Below are 11,451 nucleotides of genomic sequence, written 5' to 3'. Positions count from 1 at the left end.
AAAATACTTATACTATGTACTATACTATACTGAGACAAATATAAGTACATGCCAAAGATGTTAGGGGGTAAGAGGGCAACTTTGGACTAAAAATAAATTACATTGTGAGCATGTTTTTGTATTTTTACTAATGAGTAGCTACTTAATAATAAAAGGGACAGTAATATCATTAGCGGGTAACAAGACAGAGAAAAACAGAAAATGACATTGCTAAACATTTGTCATATGTAGGACTTATTAACATGTCGTACATTATTGCTGCTGGGGAATGAGACTTTAGGCAAAGCTTGGGTAGAAGGATGTACCTCTGTGGCTGTAGCTATAAAATAGTCGTGCGTAGGATTTCAAAATGATGATGAAATAAAAACTGGGTAACATCTCTCAATCAAAACTGATGTCAGAGAAGAAGACGAGCTTTTATGTTCTGTCATATCATCACATCACAAAACAATTAAGGAGCTGAATGCATTTACTTTCACTCAGAAACAAATTTTATTGGGAAATAGTGTGAAGAATAGTGTGGTGAGATAATCCACCTTTCAGGTGTGTGCACAATGAAAGTCAATATATTGCATTTATATCAAGTTTCAACATGATTTGTTTACTATGTGAAAGTGACACATGCAGGTTGACTCCTTTTCATGACACAGTACTGACATGAACCAATAGATATAAATCTATTGGTTCCTTGGCTGTATCCTGTAATTTTTTAATATGTACTGCGTCATTTAAAAAGCAATTACAGTGTAATCTATTTCTAGGTGACCCCTAATTGCTAATTTATTTACAACTTTATTCCCTATACTTGCACCCAGTAAGTATTCCATCCATAAACAGCCTGTATGTACAAAATATTTACACCATAATTTATCAACACATATAAAAAAAGCTATTTTGTCCCTTATATGCACATGTGCGTCTGTCTGTGTGGTGTATATATATTGTGGAATGGCAGATTTACTGCTGTGCATCATGTCTGTGAGTGAGACCTTTTGAGTTCCACCTGGCGTGATCGCCCGTCTAATGATGCGTCCTAATGATCAGCCTGGAAGCCACCGGACTGGGAGGAACTGGGCGGCCACACCAGGCGTTATTATCCAGCTAATTATGTTTAGAATTCAATACTCAAGATTAATTTCCTGCAAACCAACGTGTGCCATCTGAGAGTTTGAATGAAGTGATCTGTATCAGAACCAGTAGCAGGGCTGGTACATGTCAACTGAATGGGGATTTCTTTAATCAGATTTCCGAGTGCGCTGATAGACATTTCCACATCATCTGCGTGCTGAGAATTCAGATGAAACTGCTTCTGATCTCTCGTGGACTTGGAATGAAACAATCTACACTGGTAATATGCAGATCTAACTGTGTCTCGATGTCATGTAATGTTTCCTCATCTGTGTGGAGAGGGGGAGACTGCTGAGTGTGGGACTAACCTTCACGGCGATTAGAAATAAGGCTCCTGTATTACTGAGATCAGAGTGAAATGCCCATTCCCTGTGGATGCATAATTACTGGAAATGAGGTCTGACTGCAGTGAGATTTAAACTTTACCTGTCACATGAATGCACACAGACACTACAGCTGCAGCTATCAATTATCTTCATTAAGATGATTATTTGCTTGATTCATATTTGCCTGTTTGGTCTATAAAATGTCGGAAAATAGTGACAAATACCCTCACAATTTCCCAGAGCCCAAGTTGACATATTTGATTAGCTTGTTTTGTCTGACTAACGTAGTTTATTGTCATAGAAGGCGAATAAAACCAGAAAGTCTTCACATTTGAGAAGCTGCAGTCAGAGACGCTAGCAGCAGGAATAGTAATGTGGGTCTGTTGGTCAAACATTCATGTCCCCTTTAGGATGAATTTTAAGAACTTTGGTGATTCCTTAACTTTTCAACTAACTCAGCATCAGGTCAAATACTTTGTTATCTCTCGGGTGTTCTTTGTGTTTAGAGCTAATTAGCTAATGTAAGCAAGTTAACATGCTAAGCTAAGCTGGTGAAGAAGTAAACGTTATACCTGCTAAACATCAGCTTGTTAGCGCTGTCATTGTGAGCATGTTAGCATGCTGATATATACATTTAGCCTACAGCCTCACAAAGCCGCTAGCATGGCTGTAGACTCTTGTTGGTTAAGAAATGACTTACAATTTTCTGTCAATACACTAATCAATTAACTAATCATCTCAGCTCTAATGGACACATTAAGACAAATGCAGTTTCAGTGTGGGAACCAAATTCAACCTCAAAATGTCAGACTGTCATAACATAACACAAAGCAACAAGACAAACACACTCAGATCCATAATGTCCAATTTATACCTGGAGCAGCCTGGACCGGAGCAGATAAAAGATCAGATACCAGATGAGATCAATGCTGGGAGAAAAAAAAGAAATCAATGGATGACTCCTTCACTTTAATAAAGCACATACAAACCTCAGACATTTCATTAAAAAGGACTGACTGATGTGGATCTGGTTGGTGGCTGTAATGTTACACCCGGGCTCTGAGCTCCGTCTCTGGAGGTCTGAAAATAAACACACGAGCCAAATTGAAGCAGGGGATACGAGACCCGAGACCTCTCAAAAGATTATATAAAATCTGAGGAGACTTATCCATTTCTCCCCCTGCACTCACATCTGCTCGTGGCTGTCTGTTCATAAATAAGCGTGTCCTTGTTTCTGCCTTTCTCTGCCAAATGCCAATTCTCTGTTCTCTCTTCACCCCCCACTCAATTGAAGAAGGAAAAAAAAATTGATCTGCTGCTTATTTGCATTCATATGTATCCCTTGTGCTCTCGCTGTCTAGACTGCAAACACACACACCTGTTTTATACCAGAAATGTCTGCTCAAGATGACGCATTTAAAAAATCTTTGAGAAAAGCCGGAAAACTGATAATATCTGGAATTATGAGGGTTTGTCTGTGCTGTCATTCATCATACGCCCAAAAAGGAGACACATTCATCCTGGTTTTCTTCCACTAATACCTGCAAAACAGGCTGCACCTTATACCTGTAAGAGTAAAGAGATAAACAGCGAAGAGGATTAGAGAGAAAAGTGGTTGTGACGGTTGCTTGGCCACCATTTTCCAAATCTTCATTGCCGATCTAATAATGTGTGAGAGAAGTGAAACTCATAATTAGGCCCTTAGACTAGAGGCCATATACTTAGTGGGAAGGGAAAATACCATTCCCTGCCCTTGGGGAGGATGGGGGTGAGGTTGTGGACAGCAATAAGTGGACTAAGAATAGAATAGGGCATTATTATGTATGACAGGTAGGCGCTGTGTAAGGGAAGTCATTCAATATCATTTCAAAAATGGGGGGAAGAGCGAGTTCCTTCATTAGGTTCACTTCTAGATGGTAAGATAACGCAGCAGAGAGTGGTGGAGAGTAACTAATTGTACAATTCTGCAGTACTTGTACTTTACTCAGGTACTCCATTTTCTGCTACTTCACACATTTTAAAGGCAAATGTAGACTGATCTGAAATCTATAGCTACTGGTTATTTTAGATTTGGATTTTCATACAAAACATCATCTTATAAGATGAATTGTTGCACATTAAGATGTTAAAATTAGCTCCACCTAAACCAGCTACAACAGTAAAATGTTGCTTTCATGTTATGTATCACTAATAATAATTCAATACTATAAAATATAATAATGTAAGACTGAAACAAGCAATTCTAATGCATTATACTTTTACTTTTAATACTTTAAGTGCATTTTGCTATATTTCTGTCCTTTTGTGTTTTACATTGTGGCGTTGCTATTATAAAGATCTGAAGGATCCTCCACTCCTGGCAGACATTCAAACTCACAGAGGATATATTGGGTTATATTTTAATAAAGATTTAAGAGTAAACAACAGAAATAAGCTGTTATGGGAGTGTTAATGGCCTGCAGGGACCTTCTCCCCCCTAAAGGACTTTACCAAAGACTTTAATTAATGTTTATAAAACACAGGCACCTAATGTACTCAGTAACTGTACAACAGGGGGGTCAGCCTGGTGAGCACACACACTCTCTCCCTCTGAAGGTGGGAGGAGCGTGTTGCACCGGGACGCCGCGCGATGCAGCAGTCCCATCAAAACCTGCAGGTCCTCCTCCAGCAGCCGGACGCTCTGGTACACCTGTAGTGTCACTTTCAGCAGCACGACGGTCAGATTAAGAAAAGTGGAATCAAATCAGTCCAATATGACCGGAGCCACTTGGACTCAGAGCGCCGGGGCGACATAGGTAAGGCAATTTACCGGATGGCAGAAGAATTAATGAGGTTTTTAGACGTGAAGAATGTGTTGAATTTGAAATGAAATGGCCTTTTCTCTTCTTCTTCTTCTGCTTGTGCGTAATGGCCACCCTTGGGAGCAGACGCATATGGTTCAGGTGCGTCAATTATATAGAAGAAGAAAATAATTATTACAATGATGTGTAGATTTGCAGTGAGAGTGATTTTCATTATTATAACCTACATTTTTAAAGAGCTCCATAACACATTTGCCTCATTTGAAATCATCCCTCTGAATTCTGCATTTAATCTTTGTTTTCTTTTCGTCAAATTAACTTTTGATAGAAAAAAAAACGTCGCCCTTCTTGCGACTTGACCCGCTTCATATTTTGCAGGACTAAAGAGGGGTCTTGCTTGAAATGACGATGCATCTCACAGCGGTGGTCTTCATTGTGGCCGTGGCAGGCTCCGCCAAAGGTAATTTGGGATTTTGATCATCAGTCCACTGGGACAACCGAGAGAGATTCGAGTCAATTCATGAAAAACAAACTCTTTTCTGAGGCGATTCACTCTCTGCGTGGAGCAGAAAGTATACCGGATGAATATTACATTGCTCTGAATATTTTATGTGTTTTTTAAATTTATTTTTGATGCAAACACGCTGCTGTGCCCCTTTCTCTCTGTCTCAAAGGTTGGGAATGCAGCGCGAAGTGCAGCACAGAAAATGGGTTTTGTGAGAAGCCAGGGAAGTGCAGGTACTGAAACGACCTCGGATTCCTGTGTAGATGAGCCTACACCCTGTGGGGCTTTGCAACCTTATTTCCATAAATTGCTGGAGCTGTGAATGTTCCTCCCTTTGGAGAAATGCAATCGCAATCCAGCCAACTGGATCCTTCTGTTTTTTTTTCTCCTATCTGTTTGTTGTATTGTGTTAAGTCAACTGCCAAATCAGCCCTTTTGTTTGAACAGTAAAAAGCATTGTTGTCCTAACAGATAGCTCAAAAGCTTTTGGTTACAAAGCATGCCCAGATTGAAGTGTTTCCCTGGCAAACGCTCCTGTATCTACTCTTGAGCCAACATGACTGTATTACACCACTGTTGCTGTTTAGGGAATTTAACCAATTAGTGCATAATCGAACACGACTTAAATCGTTTCACTTTTACTTTAAGAGAAAACGCATGCAGACATTATGGGGACAAGAGCAGGACTGTGGGGGGTATATTAATAGTTTAGGACTGCTCCCCCCCCCCCCCCCCTTTTTTCAGGTGCAAACCAGGATGGCAAGGAGAGAACTGTGACCGGTGCGTACCCTTCCCCGGCTGTCTGCACGGCACATGTGAGAAGGCATGGCAGTGTGTCTGCGAGGAGGGCTGGGTGGGCAGCCTGTGTGACCAAGGTGAGTCTCATTAAGCTCCCCCAGACACTCGTATCTCTATCTGCCTCCTAACTCTTCCTGACATACCAGAGGTTAGGGTGAGTCACAGAGCCTCGGGGACACACAGGGTGCCACCGAATGAAGCCGGCGTCAGGAGAATATAGCTGGCTGTATTTTTAGAGTAGAAGAGAGGCCGATGGTCAATGGTGAAGCCACAAAATAACTTCAGAAATACTCATTTTAAACTCCTGAGATGCTATTAAGCAAGACACAAGATAGGAACTTGTGAAGTGAAAATTTAGACGTTCAAGCGGTCTAAAAGTCACACTTCCATTTCAGACACGCCTATTTGCATTAAGCATTTAAGCAATAATTCCTATAGTATCTACAATGAACATTATCGCATGAAAAACTACTTGCTGGCCCTCGAGCAAGAGAGGAAACAAAGAGAGAAGATTAAAAGAAGAAAGATTTTTTGGGGGGAGGGGGGGCTTCTGGCTCAGTCTGACCTCCTTATCAGTGCACACACACACACACAGTACATTTCTTATTCTGTTTGAGCACATCAGCTGCTTTGCTTTGTGTAATGCGGTCGGTTATGTTCTCAGTTTTGCTTCTTGGTGACACGGTGGGGAGTGTGAGTGAGAGAGTGGAGACAAGGGAGAGAGACACAGAGGCAGAGGAAGAGAGAGAGCACACACACGATCTAAAAACAGCATGCTCGTTTTTGTTTTTTTCTCAACAACAGATACTCGCCTGTGCTCATCCAGGCCTTGTGCTGGTAATGCCACCTGCATAGAGACAGGAGAGGGGGGCTACCTGTGCATTTGCCCCCCCGGCTACGCTGGTGAAAGCTGCCACCTCAAGAGAGGACTCTGTCTCACAAACAGGTACCAGCTCCTTTTATTAGAGTTTCTGTTTTAAATAAAGGAGTACTCTCAATGCTTTACAGCCTCATCTCCATTTGTGTATCATTAGGAGCAATAATCATTACGCACTGCTTTGTCTGTCAGCTCTCTCTGTATCGCCAAGGCAGCCAATCGAAACCACATCACACTGTGGCTACTGTATACGTAGCACAGTTAGCAGAGATAGTATTGGATGTTCTTGTTTTCCTAACTGCACTAAATGTGGCCAGTGTGTTGGTTGTCGTGGCTTGTAACTTGCAGGAGGGTGTTTATACATTTTGTAAGACAAGCAGAAACGCTTTGCCCACAAACTCAAGAGAGCTGAAATGTGGGAACTGGCATGTTTCCAGCTTTGTGAAGGAAAATGCCACTTGAAGGGGGATCCAGCTCATTATTCCTAAGCTCCTTCCTAATTCTACCTTTCTCTGAGGACTGACTTTTCTTGTGTGTAGCTCTGTGACACTGCAAAAAGGCAAGGAAGAACATGGTGTTGATATATCATTATATATCACAATATATATTGTATCTTGTTGTGAACACAATGTTGACACATCATCACCTTTTAAGCTGATATGGCAAACTAACCGTTGCTTATTTACACATCCAGCAGTTACGGAGCAACATCATCATTTGGAGTCGTGTTTCTCGCCACTTGGCAAATGCCAGTCCAAATACGTATCTGGCTCTTTAGCTGCTAAATGCTCCACAATGTTCACCAGCTAGTTGCTAACTGTGTCTGTCTGTCGTTTGGTGCCGAGCAGAATGTGTTCAGTTGGTTTTTAGAGCTTTATTAGAACACATCCCACTGTGTCTGAAAACGCTATGAGAGTGAACAAAGCAGTAAAGTTGCGGGCCGGACAGCTAAACAATGAGCTGATAGATCACTATAGATCCATAAGGCCGAGCTGCAGATACAGGTCACAATTCTCTGTAGGTTCATCACTACGAGCGACCCCTTTCACATTGGAAAAAAAAGATTGATTATAGACGTTTTAAGATCAAGCACAGTGGGGACACTGACAAAATTTGAAAATGAAGTTGATGCATGTAAAATTAAGGATAATGTGAACTGCAGCCCTGTTCATTCACTTAAAGTGATGTTTGGGCCAGACTTTTCTTTGAGTCAGCAATAGCAAAACATTGCAAACAATAAAGGCAGAGTGTGACCCTGCTGTGCTTACATAGACAAAACTAATTGTCCTGTGGGCACAAGTTTTTCTTTCATGTCAAACACATGAATCCTCTGATGTAGAAAGAAGGAATTTCACAGAATTATTTCTCCAGCTTCCTTTTGTCATAAATACAGCAGCAGTCATGTTTATTGTGCTCTTCCTTGTTGACAAGCTGACACCTTTATGCTGTAGCTGTCGGTGTGTACCTGGTCAGCATCGTAAGCTGCATCCTAATTCAGGGGCTGCATCGTTTGAAGTCATCATTTCAAAGTTGAATACATCATAATCCTTCGACAATGCTGTCACATTTCAAACGCATCTCTATACAGTGTGCGACCAGAAATTCAGCCTTCTTTTGCCGGTATACACAGCTGACATGTACTTTCCCACAATCCACTGCTGCCCGGGCCATAGTTCAATGATATGTTCTCAATTACTGTAAGAAGGCACTGATGAATGCAAACAATGGTGGAAAAGTATAAACTACAGTGATTATTTGTGTTAAGAGCCTGGGTATGTTATAGCAGAGCATCCCAGATAAACAGAAGTTACACAAATATACAACATTTGCCATCAACCACCTACATCGTGTGGCATTTCTTCACTGTGTTAAAGCTCATAGTGTAAAATATGTAATCATGAAACTGCAAGTTCACCAAGTGAGCCACATTTACTGCTGACATTTACCACTACTTAAGCCATTGGAGGGCAAATTCCTGGAAATGTTTGACTTGAGTTGATGAGGAACACCTGAACGCGTCATTAGTCTTCACTTGGGGAGACGAGGCCTTCAGACTCTCTGAAGGACCCACCTTCACGGGTCGCATCCTTCAAAGTGTCTCGCCGCAATTGGCACACAGTCGAAGTGTGGCAGAGTCTCTGAATACAGCATCTGTACAGACTGACATGCCTTGAATTTTTGCTTTTCAAGACTGACCAAGCGTCCACAACAATGGATCATTCCTTTGAGATCTAGAAATTGTCTCATCGTCTGCCTTTCTGCTGCTGGACAGAGCTGATCTCGGATATGAAAGCCTCTCTGGGGACACAGCTAGCTGACACAGACCCCCAGACTCTGAACAACATCATGTTTGCTCTCCGTCAGGCAGCCTTGTTATTGACATGAACACACCTAAAATTCAATAGCCTGCAGATCAGTGTCACTGAACTGACTCCTCCTCCTCTCAAAAAAATAATCATGTGGGTCTTATTATAATTCTGAGACGAGTGGAGCTTCGCTTGTATGCCAGGGGAATTTATCTCCATTAAAAGGCCTGCATGAGGTTTCATTAATCAGCTCCTCTGTGAGACACCAGAGATGTGCTATGAGCTATTATTCTTTTGACTCGCAGACACAGAATGTTGGGGACTTTTGTCATAGTTTGTATAGCTGCATTGATCAGATATGCTGCACATGTGGGTGCAGGGACGTTATTGCAGAGGCAAAGCTATAAACTCCTTTTATATCTTGTTAGTGGTACTGATTCTTCATTTGCAGAAAAACGAGGGCTGCGCAAAATGACTGAGACCAAAATCACAATAATAAGTGTATTACTCCAGAGCTGGAACGATTAGTCGATTGATTAGTTCAGTGGATTGATTTGTTGAAAATTGATCAGTCATTCTTGAACGTTCTGTAGTTTCAGACAGTCAGTTGTAAGGACTCAATGTTTTTCTTTGTTTTATGAGAGTGGCTCCCAACCTTTTTCTTAAGGGACCCCTATTTTACCATTGTATATACACTGATGACTCCCACCCCACATGAAAAGGGGAAGTAGCCTACTTCTTTTGAAATATCATATATTATATTCAATGCATAAAAATAATAACAGCAAAGAACAATTAAGTACAATTAACCTAAATAGTGAACTTAATACCTGCAAGACGTTTGTGTAAAACTAGCAATTTGTATAAAATTCTGAACAGACTGTTTCCTGTCAATATTGCAATGTAACAGACAATTTTTCAACACAATTCTATGTCCATATTATGATTTTCTATGAATTTCACTATCATACATATGGTTTAATAGTACAAGCAGCCGGGCTTTATAATAAATAAACAGAGATATAAACTTCTAGAATAACCCTTAAATTTAGTTGTCTTCTAATTTTAAGTGGTCTGCAGCTTGTTTTTGCATTATGAGTTATATAGAACTACTGCACCAGAGGGCAGCACCACAGTCAAAGTGGCATCGAACTTGTGCCCCAACAAAAGCTCTAGCTGAGCTGCTTTCCTGGAAATAAATTTAGACTCGACAAATTAAGTGCTTTCAGGCCACCTGGCCACAGCTGAGAGCTGGTATCTAAAATCTAACCTAAATTAACGTTTTTATCGTTTTTGGTGTCAATTACTGTCAAATCTACCTCAATTAAATATTCAGGATATTTTATTTGTTTGATTTCGGCACTCAAGAAGACTGGCCTCAGTTTTCCCTCCCTCATGTATCTCTGAAATGTCAACTTCTCATGAGCTAATAAAAACAGCTTTGTTCATTTTTCAGATATTCCAATGGGTTCTAATGGAGGCTTATTTAGATTTAGAAGTAGGGAAATGTTTTTACTTTTTAAATCATCAAATTTAAAAGAGATACTTGGTTTTCATTGGACAGGGACAGATCTGTTTATGAATCTTAATGTGAAACAAAGCAGCACGATCTGCATGAAAAAGAGGCCACATAAGAAGCCAGATTTGGACGCATTTATAAATGTATACATTTTTCTTAAATGGCCCCAGGACACTCCCCTGGGGGACCCCGCAAATTATAGATTTAGGACTAGAAAGTGCCCCATTAACATCCACTTTATGAAATCTACCTGTCAATTAGGATTGGACCTATGTGATTGCTGCTTCACTGATGGCTGTTTCATAACCACAGGATAAAATATGCTGTAGTTAAGCTGTGCACCAGATAGCAAGCCTCATTTCCCCTGCTGTATATTCACATTGTGCTGCTCTGTCCTCCAGCTCTCCTTGTCAGAACGGAGGCACATGCACGGATGCCGATGGCTCAGCAGCTTACTCTTCCTGTTTGTGTCCCCCTGGATTTTCCGGAGACTTCTGTGAGATCAGCATTGACAGCTGCCAGCCTAACCCGTGCCTCAACGGTGGCAACTGTACAAACCACGGCCTGGCCTTCACATGTGCCTGTCCGCACGGCTTCACTGGTTTCACTTGTAATGACACCGGCAGCCTCTCGCCCTGCGCCGGCAGTCCCTGCGCCAACAGGGGCACGTGTGTTGGTCAACCTGATGGAACCTTCCGGTGCGTTTGCCAGAAATGGTTTACAGGTCCCACATGTTCCCTGCAGCACAGGCCGAAGGCCAGGTCCAAGCCGGTCGGCCCCAGGCCCGTGGACCACAGGGTGTTTGCGCTGACACCGCAGCACTACTCCCTCCCTGCTCACACCTTCCACAAGCTCCTCAGACCGCCAGAGAGAGACCTACTCAAGATCACCCTGAAGGAGACGGTCCACTCCCCCGGCGTCCTCGTCACCCACGGTCAGCTTGTCTGCTTCGGCATGCTGGCCCTGCTCACCTTCCTGGTCATCCTGGGCACGACGGGCATTGTGTTTTTTGGCCGCTGTGAGACGTGGCTGGCCAATGCCAAGTACAACCAGCTTGTTCGGCAGCAAAGGGAACACCTGCTGAGAGAGGCCGGCGGTGCGAGCCAGGAAGAGCCGGAGCACTCAGTAAATATCATCCTGCCGGAGAAGATTAGACTCACCAGCTTTGGGAGACACTACACCTCCATCTGA

The 11,451-nt window shown here is 42.1% G+C and overlaps 1 protein-coding gene across 1 annotated transcript; it reads left to right on the top strand.

Annotated features, from left to right (window-relative positions):
- Positions 1 to 4,663: 4,663 nt before the first annotated feature.
- LOC139298117 (protein delta homolog 1) lies at positions 4,664 to 11,451 on the top strand. The gene is made up of 5 exons (XM_070920989.1): positions 4,664 to 4,715; positions 4,930 to 4,993; positions 5,505 to 5,635; positions 6,363 to 6,504; positions 10,662 to 11,451. Exons 1-5 carry the CDS (start codon positions 4,664 to 4,666, stop codon positions 11,449 to 11,451), a joined length of 1,179 nt encoding a protein of 392 aa, XP_070777090.1.

Source organism: Enoplosus armatus, chromosome 15, assembly GCF_043641665.1.
Source record: "Enoplosus armatus isolate fEnoArm2 chromosome 15, fEnoArm2.hap1, whole genome shotgun sequence".
NCBI lineage: Eukaryota > Metazoa > Chordata > Actinopteri > Centrarchiformes > Enoplosidae > Enoplosus > Enoplosus armatus.
This window is presented reverse-complemented; position numbering and strand designations above follow the sequence as displayed.

Coding starts and splice junctions, on each gene's coding strand:
- LOC139298117 (XM_070920989.1), top strand. CDS start 4,664: ATGCATCTCACAGCGGTGGTCTTCATTGTGGCCGTGGCAGGCTCCGCC. Junction 4,716..4,929: donor CGTGGCAGGCTCCGCCAAAG/GTAATTTGGGAT, acceptor TCTGTCTCAAAG/GTTGGGAATGCAGCGCGAAG. Junction 6,505..10,661: donor GGACTCTGTCTCACAAACAG/GTACCAGCTCCT, acceptor TCTGTCCTCCAG/CTCTCCTTGTCAGAACGGAG.